The 23,577-nt window shown below is 41.7% G+C and overlaps 1 protein-coding gene across 1 annotated transcript in view; it reads right to left on the bottom strand.

The window, feature by feature from the left end:
* Positions 1-5,361: 5,361 nt before the first annotated feature.
* Positions 5,362-23,577, bottom strand: part of LOC126094758 (uncharacterized) — a 70,347-nt gene continuing 52,131 nt past the window's right edge. Inside the window, exon 4 of the mRNA XM_049909309.1 lies at positions 5,362-5,568. Within this exon, the coding sequence (XP_049765266.1) occupies positions 5,410-5,568 (159 nt within the window). The 3' untranslated portion in view covers positions 5,362-5,409. The remainder of the gene's footprint in view (positions 5,569-23,577) is intronic.

Genomic DNA, 23,577 nt, shown 5'->3' with positions numbered 1-23,577 from the left:
GAAGCTTCTTGATGTGTGGAATATGATTATGGGGGCGGAATATGTAAGCAATGAAGGTCAGGAGACCACGACGTCTTACAAAGTGTTTCCAGTTGACTCCAGTAGTGTTCCACCACTGTCTGCTTCACCACTGGCTGAAGACCATCCAAAAATAAATCATTATTATGTTCTACAGACATGATTTAACTCAGCTTGACCAGTTTCCATACTAAATTAATATATTATAACAACATTTAATAAAGAAATGTTATAAACATACAGTAACAGTCAGCCCATTTACAACAAATATAAATAACAGTTTGTTTATAAATAAATAAGCCAGCGTTGTTGTGCATGTGCGCTGACGTTAAATGAAAACGAAATGTTAAGTTTTGGCGGGTCGACGTGCACACGATATTTCTTCACTGTGGTCGACAATCGACGTGACCGTGTAACTCGCTAATAACAATACGTTTCCAGCTATATTATCAACTCTGATGCTATATGTTGACCAGAGTGATCTTTCAATTGTCTACACAGTTTACTAGTCTTCACTGTGGCGAATAAGATCATCCTGCTAAGGCCTTAACTTGGCGAGAATGTTGCAAACTTTCCACTTATACGGTTTGGGTCGATATCACCTCCTCCGAAGACGTACACTATCCTAGCAGGTTCATCTAATCAATCACGAGCGCAACTATGTAACTCTTATATCTGAGCAAGCGTTACGCCAATGTAAAGAATCATGGCCCTTTTCACTTTCTAAAACTCTAGACCACTTAAAGAGCATGTAACAGCCTTCCAGTATTGGTCATGGGCGTTAATTCTACCTTCAACACACAATGTCACTTCACCAAAATCTTCAGCCTCGATAAGAGTCCACTTTCCTTTATCTCAGTTAATGATTCGTCTTCTGTTCAATAACATGTCTGGATAAGATTTAATACGACGAGCATCTAGCAAAAACACTCTTGCAACAAATAACTTCCCAACACAGGTTTTAAATTTCCTTAATGAAATCTTCTGTTCAGTTTTGATTCGTTCTTGATTGTATCCTCAATGTAATAACAGGAACTCTGATTGCTCACACGTGTGAGTGCAACTTAATGCTGTGAAGGCCACCAGGCAACAACTGATACATCAATTAAGACCATACAAAGCTTTTTCTTTCTACAATACTATATAGTAGCATTTTTAAAAATAATAATCAAAGGCCACTATCCAAACGACGACGACTTTCAGCTTGGCACGGCAGTCGGCTTCGTGTATATAATAAACAGCTTGAAATGACGTCGTACCTTGTTGCAGAAAGTCCGCCACCGTTACTCCACCGTCCTTGAACTCATGTAACGTAAGGAAACAACAACGCACAGAACACACTATTACTAACATAAAAGTACACATATTAAAAAATATACTCATTTTCGATATTATGGCCCTACACAGCTTAACTAGGTTTCGTTTGACATGAATATTACATACTTTGTACATCGAGGGTTCGTACCACATACCATGCATCGAACCGCAGCACTGAAGGAAGACAGTGCTGGCAAAAGATGTGCTACATTTCCTCATCGATATCAGCACAAAATATTGTTTAAACAATTACTTATGTCCGCTCGATAGAAGAGTCTTTTGGCACTCTTTTCAATGGTGGTGTCACATAACACATGCGATTGACGCTTTTAAATTGCAATAGTTTTCAATATCGATTGTAATTATATTTAAACAAAGCTTCTGAGAAAATAGTAAATTATTCATTAAATAACTACACTAGAATGTCAAGATACGAGGTATTCATACTGCATTTAGCTGCAGTGTTATTGTGAAAGATACGAAGTTATAACATTCGCATAATGAAAAAGATATAGGTACGTAATAAATCAACAAATAAATTAGATAGAGATGAGTAGTTTTCAGGAGTGGTAGCTATAGTGCAGAGCTATCATCTGAGATATTGTTAGTTGAAATCATATAAGGCATTTTAGAGTTATTAATTATAACGTTCACTGTAAAAATATTCAGTCACTGTAATACATTTACTTTCGTAGTTTTAAGATATTGAAAACATTATTGTCTCATTGGATATGACTCAATTTTCTGAGATTGCAGATCTTTCAGATTTTCTTTTTTATGAAAAACTGTGATTTATTATTGAATTTCTGACAACTTTAAGTAGCTATATGTCAGACTGTCTTAAACTCCGCTGTTTTTGGGGCGTCTACTGCACAGAGGCCATAAGAGACCCCGCCGTCCAAATTCCGTGCTCTGGGATTTGCCCACTTCGGGCTACACGCTGACGCCTTTGTACATGGACTGACCTGCTCGGCTGGGCTGGAGACGCCACACCCTTGGCCCGCCGGTTAGCACTTGGCCAACAACCTCCTATCAATTCTAAGTTACCGAATAACTCGCCTACATACATATAATGGCACAATAGTTCTTTCTTACCAGGGAGTTGCTCCCGTAACTGTGACAGATGCTGTCTAAAATGGATTGATAATGGAGAAAAAAGAAATTAGTAAAAAGAATATTTATTTCATTTTTCATGCTGCAGTGTTTTTCTTGTCTTCGGACTGAAAACACGCAAATAATCCCGTCAACACCGCGTAACTACCATACCTTACTTCCACTTGAGCCTGCTTACTGCACTCAAATCTTTGTCGTCCCTGCAACTTTCCCCCTACCCCAATCCCCGCCTACTTCCCTTCATTATCAAACTGACTAATCCTCTATATCTCACTATATGTCCTATCAACCGATACCTTTTTTAGTCAACTTGTGCCATAAATTTACTTTCTCCAACGTTTTTCCATAGCACCACATTTAAAAAACCTATTCTCTTCTTGTCAGAGGTGTTAATCATCGAAATCCACAGAAAAGACTTCATAACACTTAAATATATACTCGATCTTAATATACTACTGGCCTTTAAAATTTCTACACCAAGAAGAAATGCAGATGATAAACGGGTATTCATTGGACAAATATATTATACTAGAACTGACATGTGATTACATTTTCAAGCAATTTGGGTGCATAGATCCTGAGAAATCAGTACCCAAAACAACCACCTCTGGCCGTAATAACGGCCTTGATACGTCTGGGCATTGAGTCAAGCAGAGCTTGGATGGCGTGTACAGGTACAGCTGCCCATTCAGCTTCAACACGATACCACAGTTCATAAAGAGTAGTGACTGGTGTATTGTGACGAGCCAGTTGCTCGGCCATCATTGACCAAACGTTTTCAGTTGGTGAGAGATCTGGAGAATGTGCTGGCCAGGGCAGCAGTCGAACATTTTCTGTATCCAGAAAGGCCCGTACAGGACCTGCAACATGCGGTCGTGCATTATCCTCCTGAAATGTAGGCTTTCGCAGAGATCGAATGAAGGGTAGAGCCACGGGTCGTAACACATCTGAAATGTAACGTCCACTGTTCAAAGTGCCGTCAATGCGAACAAGAGGTGACCGAGACGTGTAACCAATGGCACCCCATACCATCACGCCGGGTATAGGCCAGTATGGCGATAACGAATACACGCTTCCAATGTGCGTTCACCGCGATGTCGCCAAACACGGATGCGACCATTATGATGCTGTAAACAAAACCTGGATTCATCCGTAAAAAGACGTTTTGCCATTCGTGCACTCAGGTTCGTCGTTGAGTACAGTTGAGTACACCATCGCAGGTGCTCCTGTCTGTGATGCAACGTCAAGGGTAACCGCAGCCAGGGTCTGCGAGCTGATAGTCCATGCTGCTGCAAACGTCGTCGAACTGTTCGTGCAGATGGTTGTTGTCTTGCAAACGTCCCCATCTGTTGACTCAGGGATCGAGACGTGGCTGCACGATCCGTTACAGCCATGCGGATAAGATGCCTGTCATCTCGACTGCTAATGATACGAGGCCGTTGGGATCCAGCACGGCGTTCCATATTACCTTCCTGAACCCACCGATTCCATATTCTGCTAACAGTCATTGGATCTCGACCAACGCGAGTAGCAATGTCGTGATACGAAAAACGTTAATGGCGATAGGCTGCAATCCGACCTTTATCAAAGTCGGAAACGTGATGGTACGCATTTCTCCTCCTTACACGAGGCATCACAACAACGTTTCACCAGGCAACGTCGGTCAACTGCTGTTTGTGTATGAGTAATCGGTTGGAAGCTTTCCTCATGTCAGCACGTTGTAGGTGTCACCACCGGCGCCAACCTTGTGTGAATGCTCTAAAAAGCTAATCATTTGCGTATCACAGCATCTTATTCCTGTCGGTTAAATTTCGCGTCTGTAGCACGTCATCTTCGTGGTGTAGCAATTTTAATTGCCACTAGTGTATATTTCTCTACTTCCTAAAACCTTTTTTGTTATTGCCAGGGTACATTTCATGTTCTCTCTGCTTCGGCCACATTGGCTAGTTTGCTCTCCAAAAAGCAGATATCAGCCACTATTTTAGAGTCCTAATCAAAAGCCCTCAACATTGCCTGATTTATTTTGACTATATTTCGTTACTCTTCTTTTTTACTTTTGTTGTTAATCTTATAAGTGCTTCTTAAAAAAATTTTCTACTCTGTTCAGTTGATTTTCTAAGTCCTTTGGAGTATCTGGCAGAACTACTACATCATCGACCAATCTCAAAACATTTTTTTAATTTCTTCTCACTAAATTCTAATTTCTTCTCCAAATTTATCTTTTCCTGACTTTATTGCTTGTTCAGTATACAGATAGGCTACTGCCTTCTCTCACTCCCTTCTCAACTGTTGCTTTCCCTTCATGTCCTTCAAGAACTAATAACTGCAGTCTGGTTTCTGAACAAGTCGATGAAAACTTTTCACTCCCCTTATCTTATTAACCCTAGCTCTAGCATTTCAAAGAGTGTATTTCAATTAATATTATCAAAAGCTTTCTCTAACTCCACAAAAGCTATAAATGTAGTTTTGTCTTTTTTCAATCTGAGTTTCTAAAGTAAGTCTAACAATGTTTCCCTTCTTCTGTAACTAATTCGTATAAGTACTTTGCAACACCTGTCAGCCCCTTGTACATTAGGCAACCGTCACAGTCGCTGTGTACATCTGTCTGCATAACTTTTCAAAGAAAATCCAAAGTATGCTAACTTTAATGCTTCGATCATTTCCAGAATGTTTCGCTTGTAATTTCAAGCGGTTGTATAAATGTTGCCGCAAGTTTACAATAAGTAATAGAGATTACCATGAAGTTGAATAAAGGTATTTCGTTTGCATCCTATTTCTTCTTTCTTCTATGATATTCATGGGACTTTTTGATGCCTCATCATCCTTCATTACATTCCAATACCAGACGTTGCATTCAAGCATTACGTAATGGTTATGAAGTACACAGGAAATAGTAGAAGTCAAGTACGCGTGCTTTATTAAATTACTTTATTGTTATTTCTGGTATAAGTACAAGTAGCCTTATCTCCGCGACATTAGGTGAATGGCTGAGAGGATTTTGCGTGCTTCTTCGTAGTCAGACCACACACCGGGACTGGAGTAACTCTTCAGAGCCTCCCCATAACGCTCTTCCAACGTCGAGGCCGTGTGCTGGGCGGATTTCACCTCGGGGTACAAAATCTGAAACAAACGAGTTATGGGTTGGTATATATTTATCATGTCAATTATTTCCTTTGAGAATAAGATTTCGCTTCAAATGTTAGACATATCCAATAACAAAATATAGATCTACACTATATGATCAAAATTATCCAGACACCTATTAATGAACATTCATATGGAGTATGTACACGGTTTGGCTTTATGACAGTTTGAACTCTAGTGGGTACACTTTCAATGATGTATCTGAATGTCTGTGGAGGAATGGCAGCTCATTTTTACTCACAAGCCGAAACCAGAGAAGGTAGTGATGCTGGAGGCTGGGGCCTCAGGCGAAATCGACTTTCTATCTCATCGCAAAGGTGTTCCACTGGGTTCAGGTCGGAACACTGGGTAGACCAATCTATTTCAGGAATGTAACTGTCCACAAACCATTGCCTCACAGATGCCACTTTATGGTAGGGTGCGTTATCATGCTGAAACAGTTATCGTTCCAGAACTGTTCCTCTACTGTACGCATCACACAGTGATGGAAAATATGTTCATAACCTTCGGCATTTAACATTCTCTTAACCTCTGTAAGGGGTCCATACCTTAAGCACGGAAAAATATCCACATACTGCAACAACACCTCCGTACTTTAGTATTGCCACTGCACATGATGGCAGGTGACATTCCCCAGGCATTCGCCAAACCCAAATCTTTCCATCGGATTGTCACAGGGTACAGAATGATTCATAATTTCAAATCACTCGTTTCTAGTCATTCATTGTCCAGTGGCGTCGCTGATTACACCACCTCAAGCGTCACTCAAAACTGACTAGAGAAATGGATGGCTTATAGGAGCCCCTCGACCGTTGTAACCCATTCTTTTTAACTCCATATGCACAGTCATTGTGCTAGCTGGACTAATGATAGCGTCCTCACGAGTGTTTCCTTCTCCTAATTACATCCAATTTTGTACAACCATGCTCTGCGTTGTTCGATGGCACCTCTTCGTCAGTAGATGAGTTCTGCGCTGTCTTGGTTTAGTTGTGTTTTTTTTCCTTTGTTGTTATTTCCATTCCCCATCAGGGGTGGGCTGGCAGCAGCATAAGCGCTGCTCTTCAGCCGAGAGACATAAATAGACAGTAGACAGGAAGACATTTAAAACAATATAAAGAAGAAAACATGGCGGAATACAGAAACAAAAAAGGCGGAACAGAAGAAAAGAAGGCATACGAAGCGGTGACTGTAAATCGGAGATAAAAATCTAAAAGTAAGCTACACAAAAAACACACACTAGATTCAAAGCACCAGGCAAAATAAGGCCAGACCATAAAGTCGCTGGAATGATGAAAACAGCCACGTGACGGACGGCGTAACATGGAACAGTCATAGACGAAAAAGAGGTCGAGCACATAATTAAAACCAAGTGACTAGAGGATACTGTATAATGGCACCGAAACACAATCTAACGCATCACACTGATAACTATAAAAACCTGGGAGGATCTGCCGGGGGGGGGGGGGGGGGTGAGGGGGGGAGGAGGGGGGAGGGGGACAGGGAAATGGGGATAGGGGAAAAGGAGGCGTGGAGGAGGGGAGAGAAAGGGGGATGAGGTGGGGGGTGCTCTGAAGGAGGACCGGGGAGGGAAGGGTTAATTATGGTTGTTCCTTCATCTTTTCACTTCACAAGGACACCACTGACAGTCGACTTAGGCAGTTATAAATGTGTTAGATGTCCTTGACAGGTTTATTACTCAGGTGACAAACAGTGACTAGTCCATGTTCGAAGTCACTGAGTACACCTGACCGACCAGTTCTGCCGTTACTCCTTCTCTACTGACAACAAAATACTCCACACCTACTTTTATACTGGCGGGTCCGCTACTGGTGACATCTAGTGGTCAATTTCGCGTTACGTAAGGGTGTGACTCAGTAGCAAAACATACATCCACATCCACGTCTACACTCTGCAAGCCACCTTACGATGCACGGCGGAGGGTACTAATGATACCACTGCCTACTAGCACCTTCGCTGTTCCATTTACGAATGGCGAATGTTGGTAAAGCTCCGTGTGACATCTAATTTCTTCATTTTTCTCGGTGTGATCATTTCTCGAGATGTATCAGGAGGAAGGAAGTAATACGTTGCCCGACTCTTCTTGGAACTTAAGATTTCAAAATGCTAACAGTAAACCTCTCCGTGAGGCACAGAGGGTGTCTCGCAGAGTCTGCCACTAGAGTTTGCTGAACATGTCCAGAATTATCTCCCACCGAGCAAACGAAATCGGTCGAAAGAGTGTTTTGTAGGTCGCTGCTTTCGTGAATGTATCAAATTTGTATCATAATTTATCACGTCAACTATCACTTAGATAAAAAAAATATTTGCTTTACCGGTTTCGGCAAGTAGTTTCTGTATTCAGACAAAGAAATAGTTAGGTGTTTTGAACATCAGAAATTCGTTTATCTTTTCAACGAATGGACTATCGTCACGTATTGAAAGACGGAGATTACAATAACGACATGCATTGTATATGGGTACGGAAGAGAGAAAGGGGGGGGGGTTGTAGGAGGGGTAGATAGGCAAAACGTATTCGAAGTGGGAGAACAATAGCCCACTCAGTAACCAATTATGTTTTCTGCGGTCAATCAACGGAAACTAGTATTTTAAAAAATAATGCAAAGAACGCAAATTAAGATTAAAAGATAATTGTTTTAAAAATATTTAAGCGTAATATGAAAAATTAAAACACATGCAAACGTCAACGAGTGTGATATAAAATCATACAAATGTATATACTTTGCGCGCCTAATTTAGCAATTAGAGCCAAATTTCTAAACTGTACAGTCATAAGAACATTTACATATACTTAGTTTACCAGGAAGTTTGTAATTTTTATTCTAATGAACTTTATTTCATTATTTTATTCGTTGATGATAAATATTTTTATAAAATGTTCATCGTGGTTCTGTTAATCATTTGGTTATACACAGACGTTTTTATGAGCCCACATTTTAGAAACTTGGCCTTAATCGCTAAATTAGGCGTGCGAAATCTATACACTTGTATGATTTGAAGATATGACAGTCGACGTTTGCATGTGTTTTTAATTATTCATATTACTTAAAAACATTTTTATAAAACATTGCATTTTAACTTTAATTTGAGTTCTTGGCGTTGTTTTTTATAAATACCATTTTCACTTGATTGACCAGAGAAAATATAACTGTTTGCATAGTGCGCTGTTGTTCTCCCACTTCGAATATGTTTTTCCCGCCTAACCTTCGTACAACCCCGCCCCCTCCCTCACTCTTCATATCTATATATTACATCGCAGGACGTTAATACACACTCATTGCAGTTTTAAATTACTTTATTACGTTCAAAGCGCCTACCTATTTGTTAGTCTGTACGAATCTTTTTGTGGCTCAAGAATATCCGAAGATGGGAACTACTTGCCGAAACCGGTAATGTGAATATTTTTTATCTATCTAAGCGATATTGACGTAACAAATTATTACACAGAGGTTACAGAAGAAGTATTACACTTGCTTCAAATAATTTCAATGAATCACTTCCGGACAACTGATTTTCCCATTATTGGTTTCACGCCATCATTTCACTTTAAGTCGATACGGATGGTTACTCCTAGGTATTTTACGGTAGCCATTGTTTTCACTGCTTTGGCCCGGACAGTGTAATCGAACAATAATGGACTTCTTCTCCTATTTATGCGCAATTCGCTACATTTATTTACGTACAACCTGAAGTGCCAGTCTCTGCATCAATCATCGACTTTCTGCAGGCTCTCCGCATTTCGCTACAGCCTACTGGCTTAGCAGACGTCCTGCTGGGACAGAATCGTCCTCGACCAGCGACATTAACTTTCCAACGTTATCCACTAAATCACTAACATAACTGCGAACAGTAGCGGCCCTATAAAACTCCCTCGGGGCACTCCTAAAATTACCTTTACATTTCCCGATTTTGCTGCACTACAAAGGGCATGTTGACTTCCCTTTGCAAGGATGTACTTCATCCAATAACAAATCTGTTCCGATACTCGGTAAGCTAGTATTTTGTTCACTGAAAGACAGTGCAGAACTGTACCGAATGTCTTACTCCAAAAAAAAAAGAATACGGAATCTATCCGAAATCCTTTGTTTACAGACCTCATTGACGAACAAGGCGACTGTTTTTTTTTTTTTTTTTTTTTTTTTTTTTTGCAGGATTCCTATTTGCGGAACCCATTCTGATTTTTGTAGATTTTCGTTCTACAAGAATATCATAGTGCGAAGGCATTCTACAATAGGCTGATACTGGAGACACCCACTCATATTGTAAAAATGGATGTATGTATGTTTATGTGTGTATGTTCCACTTCTCCTCCTAAACCGATTTGCTTGGTACACACATCGCTTGCTGTCAGACAAAAATCGCTGTGGTGGAAAGAAAAACCTACTTAGCACAGTTTAGAACGAGGCCCACGAGAAAGATAGGCCGCGGCACGTGCGTCACGGAGGTAGGCCTGAGCTTACTCGCTCGCTTAACTCAGTAGACAAAATGCGTTTCTCAATCTGTTAACTCGCAACTGGATGTGTACGTACTAACGAGAACTGCATCTTCTGCCGGAAGCTGGTATTTTGAAGTCCTACTGATTACTAGACGTACAACAAAATTTAAGATCAATTCTCGACATAAATGGTATAACGGCTTGTTTGTAGTTTTTAGTCTGTTCTGCGTAACAGTCCTCATTTCATACAATATGTGGTGCCTTATGCAACTGCTATTCTTTACAGACGAATGGAAAAACTGGTAGAAGCCGACCTCGGGGAAGATCAGTTTGGATTCCGTAGAAATGTTGGAATACGTGAGGCAATACTGACCTTACGACTTATCTTAGAAGAAAGATTACGGAAAGGCAAACCTACGTTTCTAGCATTTGTAGACTTAGAGAAAGCTTTTGACAATGTTGACTGGAATACTGTCTTTCAAATTCTGAAAGTGGCAGGGGTAAAACACAGGGAGCGAAAGGCTATTTACAATTTGTACAGAAACCAGATGGCAGTTATAAGAGTCGAGGGGCATGAAAGGGAAGCAGTGGTTGGGAAGGGAGTGAGACAGGGTTGTAGCCTATCCCCGATGTTATTCAATCTGTATATTGAGCAAGCAGTAAAGGAAACAAAAAAAATCGGAGTAGGAATTAAAATCCGTGGTGAAGAAATAAAAACTTTGAGGTTCGCCGACGACATTGTAATTCTGTCAGAGACAGCAAAGGACCTGGAAGAGCAGCTGAACGGAATGGACAGAGTCTTGAAAGGAGGGTATAAGATGAACATCAACAAAAGCAAAACGAGGATAATGGAATGTAGTCGAATTAAGTCGGGTGATGCTGAGGGCATTAGATTAGGAAATGAGACACTTAAAGTAGTAAAGGAGTTTTGCTATTTGGGGAGCAAAATAACTGATGATGGTCGAAGTAGAGAGGGTATAAAATGTAGTCTGGCAACGGCAATGAAAGAGTTTGTGAAGAAGAGAAATTTGTTAACATCGAGTGTAGATTCAAGTATCTGGAAGTCGTTTCTGAAAGTATTTGTATGGAGTGTAGCCATGTATGGAAGTGAAACGTGGACGATAAATAGTTTAGACAAGAGAGACATGTGGTGCGACAGAAGAATGCTGAAGATTAGATGGGTTGATCACATAACTAACGAGGAGGTATTGAACGGAATTGGGGAGAAGATAAATTTGTGGCACAACTTGACTAGAAGAAGGGATCGGCTGGTAGGGCATATTCTGAGGCATCAAGGGATCACCAATTTAGTATTGGAGGGCAGCGTGGAGGGTAAAAATCGTAGAGGGAGACCAAGAGATGAATACACTAAACAGATTCAGAAGGATGTAGGTTGTAGTAGGTACTGGGAGTTGAAGAAGCTTGCACAGGATAGAGTTGCATGAAGAACTGCATCAAACCAGTCTCAGGACTGAAGACCACAACAACAACATGCAATTGATAATTATTTTGACATGGTTTTAATTTTATTGTACCCCAGTATAGCCGTAACAAATTATTAGTAGGCCTATGCACTTTCTATCATAACAGGTGTAGCAATGAAGTTTTTCTGCCGAGTGGGGCAGCAAGTGAGCGAGCTCGGCCTACCTTAATGACGTACGCGCCGCAGCCTGTCTTTCTCGTAGGCCTCGGTTCAGGAGATATGACGTCACAAACATTGAGATGCGTGAAAAACTGCTGCATCGTGCATGACATTTAAATTTATTACTTCCTTGCTACTAACTCTATTCGCAGCACATTTAGCAAACAGTATCAACACATGCCGCCACAAAATAATATCAGTGTATGACACATAGATCGGGAGATGTGCTGTCATATACACTCCTGGAAATTGAAATAAGAACACCGTGAATTCATTGTCCCAGGAAGGGGAAACTTTATTGACACATTCCTGGGGTCAGATACATCACATGATCACACTGACAGAACCACAGGCACATAGACACAGGCAACAGAGCATGCACAAAGTCGGCACTAGTACAGTGTATATCCAACTTTCGCAGCAATGCAGGCTGCTATTCTCCCATGGAGACGATCGTAGAGATGCTGGATGTATCCTGTGGAACGGCTTGCCATGCCATTTCCACCTGGCGCCTCAGTTGGACCAGCGTTCGTGCTGGACGTGCAGACCGCGTGAGACGACGCTTCATCCAGTCCCAAACATGCTCAATGGGGGACAGATCCGGCGATCTTGCTGGCCAGGGTAGTTGACTTACACCTTCTAGAGCACGTTGGGTGGCACGGGATACATGCGGACGTGCATTGTCCTGTTGGAACAGCAAGTTCCCTTGCCGGTCTAGGAATGGTAGAACGATGGGTTCGATGACGGTTTGGATGTACCGTGCACTATTCAGTGTCCCCTCGACGATCACCAGTGGTGTACGGCCAGTGTAGGAGATCGCTCCCCACACCATGATGCCGGGTGTTGGCCCTGTGTGCCTCGGTCGTATGCAGTCCTGATTGTGGCGCTCACCTGCACGGCGCCAAACACGCATACGACCATCATTGGCACCAAGGCAGAAGCGACTCTCATCGCTGAAGACGACACGTCTCCATTCGTCCCTCCATTCACGCCTGTCGCGACACCACTGGACGCGGGCTGCACGATGTTGGGGCGTGAGCGGAAGACGGCCTAACGGTGTGCGGGACCGTAGCCCAGCTTCATGGAGACGGTTACGAATGGTCCTCGCCGATACCCCAGGAGCAACAGTGTCCCTAATTTGCTGGGAAGTGGCGGTGCGGTCACCTACGGCACTGCGTAGTATCCTACGGTCTTGGCGTGCATCCGTGCGTCGCTGCGGTCCGGTCCCAGGTCGACGGGCACGTGCACCTTCCGCCGACCACTGGCGACAACATCGATGTACTGTGGAGACCTCACGCCCCACGTGTTGAGCAATTCGGCGGTACGTCCACCCGGCCTCCCGCATGCCCACTATACGCCCTCGCTCAAAGTCCGTCAACTGCACATACGGTTCACGTCCACGCTGTCGCGGCATGCTACCAGTGTTAAAGACTGCGATGGAGCTCCGTATGCCACGGCAAACTGGCTGACACTGACGGCGGCGGTGCACAAATGCTGCGCAGCTAGCGCCATTCGACGGCCAACACCGCGGTTCCTGGTGTGTCCGCTGTGCCGTGCGTGTGATCATTGCTTGTACAGCCCTCTCGCAGTGTCCGGAGCAAGTATGGTGGGTCTGACACACCGGTGTCAATGTGTTCTTTTTTCCATTTCCAGGAGTGTACAATGAGATACGTGAAAAATGAGACACGTGAAAAACTGCCGTATCACCGCATCATGCACGACGTTTAAATTTATTACTTCTTTGCTACTTACTTTCTTCATAAAAAATGTCACAGATAATGGCAACTTACGCTGCTGAATGTACCTACATCAGTACACTGACGGAAAAAATCTTATCAGCAAAAAATAATTAATGTAATGAAATTTCGGGAATGCATTTGTCTAGGTAACGTATTTAAGTGATTAACATTGTAAGATCATAGGTTAATGTAAGCGAGAGGTAAGCCAATGGGGATGTGAAAGGCTGGTACGTTAATAACTGATGTAACTGCCTAAATGTTGAATGCAGTCATGCAAATGTGCATACATCGTGCTGTACAACTGCCGGATGTCAGTTTATTGGACGGAGTTCTATACCCGTTGCACTTGGTCGGTCGATGCAAGGACAGTTAACGCCGTTTGTGGATGACGCTGGAGTTGCCGTCCGATGATGTCCATGATGTGCTCGACTGGAGACATATCGGACGATCGATCAGGCCAAGGCAACATGCCGACACTCTGTAGACCATGTTAGGTTACAACAGCGTTATGTGGGTGAGCGTTACTCTGTTGGAAAACATCCTCTGGAATGATGTTCACGAATGGCAGCACAACAGGTCGAATTATCAGACTGACATACTATTTTGCAGTAAAGGTGCGTGAAATCACGAACTCCAAGTGTAGGTCCAATACGTCTAGTGCGCAGACAGGTTGAGTGCAGGTCCTCAAGTGGCCTTCTTCCAACCAACATACGACCGTGACTGGCGCCGAGGCAGATCTGTCTTTCATCACATAACACAACAGACCTCCAGCTCCCCTCCAATGAGCTCTCACTTGACACCTCAGAAGTCGCAAATGGCAGTCATTTGGGGTCACTGGAATCCACGCCACAGGGCGTCTGGCTCGGAGCTGTCCTTGAAATAACCGATTTGTAACAGTTCGCTGTGCCATTGTAGTGCCAACCACTGCTCAGATTGCTGCTGCAGGTACAGTACGATGCGCCACAGCCACACGCCGTACACGATGGTGTTTCCTCTCGATAGTGCCACGTAGCCTTCCGGAGCCCGGTTTTCTTGCGACAGTACATTTTAGTGGCCACCGCTGCCAGCAATCATGTATAGTGGCTACATTCCTGCCAAGTCTTTCAGCAGTATAGCAGAACGAATATCCAGTTTCACGTAGCCCTATTACACGACCTCGTTAAAACTCAATGAGGTGTTAATAATGGTGTCTTTGTTCCCTTAAGGGCATTATTTACCAACATCAACTCACCAGCTCCAGTTTCAAAGGTAACGCTCATGAGCGGTACAGCGTATATTTAAAGTAAACCTGATTTTCATCCTCATTGTGACGCAGCTAGCGTCACTCCTATGCGACAGCTGTGAAATTTAAAAGGCATCATCTTTCAGATGTAGAAACACACCTACCAACTATCGTTAATGTCGCAAAACTCCTTCTTGGTGTTGCGATTTTTTTCCTTTAGTGCTTACCATTTTAAGACATATAGTTCAGGAGATATGACGTCAAAAACACGAAGCTGCGTGAAAAATGCCCCATCATACATTAAATTTTAATACATTTATTCTTTACTACTAAGACACTCTTGCATTCGAATCAACTTCAGGAAATCTCTGACATCTGACAGCTCTTTTGACAGCTTTCAATTACGAAGCACCAACAACTGCAGGGGAAAACAATAACCGTCTATAGATCTATGAAGGCGAGTTGCCATAGAGACGTTTATGCAATCGCATTTAGACGTGCGAAACAGTTGTCATTACCCATTTGTACAATATGCATATTTCTTTGTACGACTGTTTAATAATTCCGAAGATGTTTTCACGAATACATGGAAATGAAACTTTTCTTATATTACACAAGAAACACAGTTCATTTTTTTTGGTTTCATTTCTAACAGAAAATTGTCAAAATGAATAACCGGGCAATGGCTGGGTTTGCCAGCTTGTACATCTATAATTATGCACGTGTCTCCGACGAGTTTCTTGAAAACAACAATGACCTGGCCTTTTTTTTCTTTTACAAATCACCGGGAAACTATCGTTGCCTCAATACATACGATAAACTACTGCTAGAAGGGGATCAAGTTCTTTCGCATACTCTCTGCAGAACCTCACAGGTATCTCATCTGGTCAAGTTGCCTTCAGTTGCCGACCAATTTTAGTTGATTTTCTATTCTGGGATCGCTTATCTCAATATCTCCTTTTTCGGCATTTGTCCAAAGGTTGAAAGGAGGAACCATATTACGGTCTTCACCGGTGAAACAATTTCGGAATACCCTATCAATATTTTGTCCTTCTTTCTGTCTTCTTCTGCTACGCTGTCAGTATAGTCACTGAGCGACTGAATAGATGAGTTCCATCCGCTTACTGACTTAAGGGGAGTACGTACGTCCTATACCCACAGGGTTAAATCTGCAATATTGATGACTCATTATCTCAGAACCTGTCACAGATAGAGATGTGAAATATTTGAGATGTATAGTATCACTCCTTTTCTGATTGCTGAACCAGAATCAAAATGTACAGAGAAATAATTAGCTAGTTATGATTTTTAAAAAATGTTGTTCAATATTTTCTTTTAAAAGTCCACTTCTTCTTCTGTAAGTAAAAAACTGTTAGAGGTAAGGATTTTTTGAGAGGTTCAATAGCTGCAGTATACTAAGTGGTAACATAGTGTAAAATTAGAGATATGTATCTGTAATAGTTCCTGAGATAATGGGTCAAATAATTTTCAAAATATCGTTTCCGGCAAATCAAGTTCAAACATTTTATTTGATATTAACTTACACATGGAGGCATGCCAGCTTCTAGAAACAGCCAGGCCCATAATCAGCATTATCTGGATCCTGTACTTGACTATCCTGCAAACCTAGAAGCTTCCTTCTTTTCCTGCCTCTTGCTTCTTTAGTCATTTCCTCTGCTGCACGCTGGGCTTTCATGATCCTAAGTCAATCCATTCCCTGAAAGGCTTGCAGCGTGTTGACACCTGGAGTGATACCAAGTTCCTCTACTACCCCAAGTCTTCCCTTTATACCATCATTAAACGTTCTCACAGCATCACAAACACCCAAGCATAGAGTTTTCCTTCCTACAAAGACATTTTTGTTATGCGGGTCCAAATTACATTATTGAAAGACTAATTCGGGTTTTGCGTTCGACCATGGAGACATTTGGAAAGAAGGTCAGGATGAGCTAATTCTCTATATATTGGTTTAATAGCTTCCATCACTGCAGATGGTGTGCTATTTTTGTGCCTAAATTGTTCCTCGCTACCCGCTGCCTGAGCTTTGCGGTACTTGCACCATGAATCAGCATCAGGTGGACAAAGACCATGTATAGGTGTATCATCAGCGGAAGATTTGTGGGAGAATGTAGCCCACACTGCTCGTTTCATCCCTTGTAGGTCATGTGTATTGTTTCTTATTGCTATTCCATAATAAAGCTGGAGTTCATCAATGTTTCTGTCTGTAAGTTTTCCTTTACCATTTAGAGTCTTTCCATCCGATAACTTCTCTTTTCCTTTAGTCTGCTTCAATTTTCGGAGACGTGTTCCCTTCCGTTTTTGAACGTGGCCCACACATTCAATCTTAACAATCTGCTTATTACCATAAGGTTGGCGTTCCACTACTGATTAGTAAGCTTTTGAATCACCATTCCCCAAGTACTCAGTGTAACACACACCTCTCTCCTGTTGTGAACGTCTGAACATAGAAACAACTGCAGTAGCCTCCATACCCCCACTAGTTGCCTCATAATTCTTAGCACAATTTGTTTTATGGCTTTCCGCTACGGTCGCAGGTTCGAATCCTGACTCGGGCATGGATGTGTGTGGTGTCCTTAGGTTAGTTAGGTTTAAGTAGTTCTAAGTTCTAGGGGACTGATGACCTTAGAAGTTAAGTCCCATAGTGCTCAGAGCCACTATATGGCTTTCACTTGTTTCATCAACTGATTTACACTGATGACAGTATTTAGTTAGCACTTCAATGTCTATAACTTTACCTGTGTCAACACTAGTGTGACCTCTCTTCTGCCATGTGCCATCAACTGCCACAGATAAGTCTGTAGTGTTATTTAATTCTACTGCTTCTTCAGCAGCAGCTTTCATAGAAGCAACAGCAACAGATTTGACACATTCAAAAATGGCTCTGAGAACTATGGGACTTAACTTCTGAGGTCATCAGTCCCCTAGAACTTAGAACTACTTAAACCTAACTAACTTAAGGACATCACACACATCCATGCCCGAGGCAGGATTCGAACCTGCGACCGCAGCGGTCGTGCGGTTCCAGACTGTAGCGCCTTTAACCGCTCGGCCACTCCGAGCGGCTGACACATTCACCAATTACTTCTGTGTACTTACTTGATCTGGTTGGTGGGTTTGGGAAGTTCAGCGTTGCACCTAATACTTCAGCTGCAGTCAATCCTTTCCCAATAAACCTCATTCCATACAGGAATCTAACATTGCTCTCAAACAAGTCATTCTTGCACTTTTCAGAAGTCTAAAATGATGTCGAGAGCCTGCAAACTTCGCACTGAATATCAAGTTTGTTAGCCAGTCCAGTCCTTGCAGATGAGTCCTCAGAGATGCTAATTTGCCCACCACAAACCTTACATGACACAGCATCTTGCAAAACTTGTCCTAACACACTCAAATCTAAAAGAACATAACCTAAACTATTTTGATCTTTGCCAATAAATAAATCCTCATGGTCGCCAAGTTTCCTCTTCGAAGCACTAGTAGGCGTGTTCTTATCACGGGTCTGTGAAAAATCTATTTCAGGATCCACACTGGATTCAGATTTTGTGATATGCTGATTTCCATGGAAATGTCGCTTCTTAAAACAACCCTTTCTTTTCGTCATGTTGAAGAGAGGTATAAGAGCGTATAATAACACACCAAGCCACTATGCTTTCAGTTCAAAACTTATGAAACACGACAACTACAAAGTAAATAAACAAAATGCATGTGCTATACCGCCATTTATGTTTACACAGTGCATCCAACCTCTTAACACGAACATTAGCATGATTTCAAGTAATAAATAGCTGAAAACCACAGTCTTCTAGATTGAATAGTTCAAAAGATAGAGATACTAAGGCAAGTCAGTGCAGAACGACCGGATAATTTTACACACGCACTATTAACTTTGAAATGATAAAAACTACACTTCCAATTGGAATTTTTCGACAAATAATGCATCAAATTATTCAGGAGAGATCAAATATTAATAAGAGATGATAATCAAAAAATGTCACTTTTTGACCAATTCCGTCATACGTACTCCCCTTAACCTAAGTCCAAAGCGTCTTAGGATTTGTACTAAGATCGTTTGACATAATTTACTACAAAATTCATTGAATGCTTCCCGCATCGCTCTACGCACGCTCATTTTGGTTTCATTCAGCATCTGTTTCTGTACCAGGCTTTGACTTCGCTTAAATCGGATCTAAAGGTCTCTATCTATCGCAGCATCTTTCTAACACTACCATTAAACTACAGTGATTCTTTTCTAGCCATCATTAACCTTATTGGCACACGTCTAAGGCATATCGTACAATGCTTTTTGCTTTTACCCATTTGTGTTCCACATCCTGATCCTCAAAGCTAAGTTAGTCATTGATGCTTTCTAAATAGTAGCGGTCTTCTGACCACCGATTCCCTCCTCGTCGTTAATTAATAGGAAGCCTAAGACATTAATAGTAAACGTAAGACACTCCTCGCGTGGTTGATTCCTTAACTAACTCCTGAAGTAATTTTCAGACGAGAAAGAAGTTAGGGTACGTACGACCGAAATATATTCTATTCAGTCCTATTCTTTCTACAACAGTGCTTCAGTCTGGGCCACTTGCTAAAGCATTCTCACAGAACTATCTATTTTCTAATATGCACACAAAAAATGTTAGTAAATTCTTCATTTGTGTGACCATTGTGTTCATAACTGCTGGATGATTAATTGAGGTATTTCAAATTCGTATTTGCAGAGACGTAAACATTGTCTATATTTTCGACCATTTTTTGTCAGTTTTTGGTTGCATACTGATTACCATGTAGCTGAAAACTACTATTATTTGTACTTCCTGCACAAATATTTATTTTGTTCCCTAAGTAAGCAGGCATCTTCATTTCCTTGGAGTAATCGTTAATTACCTTTCATATAAATTTGATTTTAAGCTATTATTGCACTCTTGTGCTACCACAATCCTTTCAAACAGCACAGCGTAGCAATGCAGTTGTCGCGAGTTAATCTACCTAATGTGCCTTTTGATGTCGGGATAGCTACAAAACAAGTTAAAGAATTATGAGGCAACTAGTGGGGGTATTAATGACAGCAGTAGCGACAAAAATATCTTACTTAGCAACTATCATTCATTTTGATAACTACGTATTACATCAATGAGATGATTCAAGAAATCCATCGGTGGTCGGTCTCAAGAATTGTGAGGGAGTCGGGAGGAGTCTTTGGTGACGAACGCTGCACTCAATTTTCTCGCTGCATTTCAGACACGTTTTGTATGATTTACATTGTATTAATACGAACATTTTGATTCATGATCACACAGATAAAAGGGTGTTAAGTAGGCAGTAATTTGTATTTAAGCCGTTGACTACGATTTTGACGCATGTATCCGCTGATAATCTATAGGAGAACAAATGGAAATTTGCTGCACGTTATTGCTGCGTATCAATGTCTCATTAGCAATGGGGAGCCTGATAATGTTTTGCAGATTTCTTATAATCACAGTGTTCACCTGTAGGCTGTACTGTCTTCAGGTTTCATTGTTAACCCTCTGTTCCGCTCCGCTCCTTATCATTGCATCGCATTAGCGCGCGCCTACAGATATAGGCAACCCAATAAACAGATTTGCAAAGCGGGCTGCAGTCTCGCCTTCCCCGATAATTCATGACAACGAATTGCACGTACTTATTGACGTTTGCCGCTTCACAAAGGTTCCCGTATTGAGCACCTGCAATATGAGTTAAAAGCTTGGAGATATGCTCTATCCAGTAATGCGTGGCAGCTTCGCGAATGACTTGTAGTTTTTGTGCAATTGTCTTTCGAAATCCCGCAGGTATAGCCCACAAAGGATACAATGGCCGATGCGCGGTGACCATTGGTCGTCCTAAATGGTGGGCGAGTTCATTTGTTTGCTCGGAAAGGGAGGCCGACTGTGTCTGAAACCTCTCCGCCGGTCGGCGATTTGCTTGTAAGTAAGGCAATACGCGAAATTCGAAAACGTTTACAATGAAAACTAGGGGCCGTTATGATTTTGCGTTTGGTGCATATTACGTAAAACGTTACAGTGTATGAAATTTAGCTAACATGTTTAAATTTTCTTTAGACTTGGGTGGAGGCCACTATCTGTCATCAATCAGAGGAAATTGATCTGAAGTAACACACTCATTTGTTATCGCGCTGCGCTAGCGATAAAGCTAGAGTGACATATCCACAACATTCCTCATATTTCATAAACCGTTTGAGTTATCAAAATGAGATTTTGGCAAATAATAGCACACAAAGAGGAGAGTATTTTTCCGTACAGTTATTATGCAAAACATCATTATCTACAATATTATTTCACTAATTACAGACTTTTCCGCTGAAAGAATGTAAATTTTAAGGACCATCCACAGTTGGTGAAACGAGAAATTCTCTGGGTTTTGGAACAACATATGTGATGTCATTATACGTTTATTTTGTACCAACGGTGTGCTTTTTCATAAGATGCTGACCTTACTTTTCTTCAGATCCTCGATTAATAAACTTAAACCACTTTTTCAGAATTCTTTTGCAACCGCATCTGCACAACATGTTAGTGAGGTGAGACTGTAAACTCCGCTGTGTTTTGGCAACAGAAGTAAATTGTAACATGACAACCAGAGAAATGTGTAGGTTTTACTCAAAATTCGCCACTCATGACGGTTCTCTGAAAGTTACAAATGGTCAAAAAGCCCGGCGAAAATAAATCGCTACAATTTCGGCGGCATTCTTTTTAGATACCATCCAAAGCAGAGGTCACACACCGTTATAAATGACCAATATGGAAGTGTGTGCATGAATGGACCTCACTTAATATTTACAAAAAAATAATAAAAAAATAAAAAATGAGCGTAGGCTTCTGTTTAGAACGGCACTCCGCCTCCAGAGCTCGGCATTTCCCGTACAGAAACTGCACATAACCCCCACCACTACAGCCCTCCCCAAACGTACACTGCTGTCTGCCCATCTACCGGCCACGGTATACTGCGCGCACTATATTTATGAATAACGTTGCAAGTCCCACCCCACCCACATGCTGGAAAACGAAAGAGCGGGAAGAACCTGTTTCAAGTTGTGACTTCTGATTTTCGCATTAAAATAACCATACATTAGTGTCTTTCACTCCGCAAATAATATAGTAGTCAAAGGGTTAAATAATCTTAAAGCGGTCAATGGCAATGGTGTGAGCGAGTGAATGACGGAGTAGCAGCCTGGCGCACGGCCGGCGACGCGGAGTCCTTGAACGCGTGTCGGGACGATTTCGCACATAGGCCACTGCTGGGGGCAGGAAATGAGAGCGATACTACTACGTTAAAACTCGGAGAAAGAAAGACATTGACAGATGCACTATGCAACACACTCTCCGTACATAGCAAAATCCCGACACAACGGTCGCTCTGATTTATACCTCACTCATAGCAATTCTGTGTGGGTTTCTCATCACAACTTAACCGCGTGATACCAGACTTCCTGTGTTCGCAAATCATCTTCCACCAGTAATACCCCATTCTCGATTCTTTAAAAAGTCGTACTCACCTTTTTAAAACATCAGTTCCACACATCTCAATGTCTATGACGTCTTATTTCCTGAACTATGAGCCATACAATGATACAGGGCTATTACAAATGATTGAAGCGATTTCATAAATTCACTGTAGCTCCATTCATTGACATATGGTCACGACAAACTACACATACGTAGAAAAACTCATAAAGTTTAGTTCGGCTGAAGCCGCACTTCAGGTTTCTGCCGCCAGAGCGCTCGAGAGCGCAGTGAGACAAAATGGCGACAGGAGCCGAGAAAGCGTATGTCGTGCTTGAAATGCACTCACATCAGTCAGTCATAACAGTGCAACGACACTTCAGGACGAAGTTCAACAAAGATCCACCAACTGCTAACTCAATTCGGCGATGGTATGCGCAGTTTAAAGCTTCTGGATGCCTCTGTAAGGGGAAATCAACGGGTCGGCCTGCAGTGAGCGAAGAAACGGTTAAACGCGTGCGGTCAAGTTTCACGCGTAGCCCGCGGAAGTCGACGAATAAAGTAAGCAGGGAGCTAAACGTACCACAGCCGACGGTTTGGAAAATCTTACGGAAAAGGCTAAAGCAGAAGCCTTACCGTTTCGAACTCATTGCTGGGGACATGCTGCGCCGAGTGTGGGAGGAATTTGATTATCGGCTTGATGTCTGCCGAATCACTAAAGGGGCACATATCGAACATTTGTGAATGCCTAAAAAAACGTTTTGAGTTTTTGTATGTGTGTGCAAAGCATTGTGAAAATATCTCAAATAATAAAGTTATTGTAGAGCTGTGAAATCGCTTCAATCATTTGTAATAAACCTGTATACTTTTGCATATACATTCAGTGTGGATACTGTCTCCAGTCTGTGTTACGATTAGAGTTGGTAGTAATAAAGTAATAAATTAAAACGCCATGCCTGATGCTTAAGTTTTTATTGCATGAACAATGAAATTGCAGTAAGTTATTAACTGTTTCCTTTTATTATTTGAGGCAGAGGGCGGGGAGTGCAGAGAGAGAAAGTTTCGAAAAGATTTGAAATTATATGTAAAGTTTTTTGGATACTATTAAGGCCCCTCATTGCCAAATATTGGATGAATATAATCTGAATAATTTGCGTCCCGTGAGCTCTGCTGTCTCAAGACGTACAACTCAGTTTCTAGCTTTAATACTTGGATCATTTTGTTAAAACTTTTAATGTAACATTATAATTTTTAATGAGTAGAATACCACAGTATTTTAAATTTTTAAATAGGTCAATAATAATATAAAATATTGGAAATGAAATTTTTGTTGCCTGTACAGATCATTAGATAAGCAGCCATCGTCTTATCCGTTTGGTAATATACGAGGGCGTGCTGAAACGTAATGTCTCCGAATTTTTTATGTGAAA

Source organism: Schistocerca cancellata, chromosome 8 (genome assembly GCF_023864275.1).
Source record: "Schistocerca cancellata isolate TAMUIC-IGC-003103 chromosome 8, iqSchCanc2.1, whole genome shotgun sequence".
In the NCBI taxonomy this organism is placed as follows: Eukaryota; Metazoa; Arthropoda; class Insecta; order Orthoptera; family Acrididae; genus Schistocerca; species Schistocerca cancellata.
The sequence above is the reverse complement of the archived record's forward strand: the minus strand, read 5'-3'. Positions and strand labels throughout refer to the sequence as shown.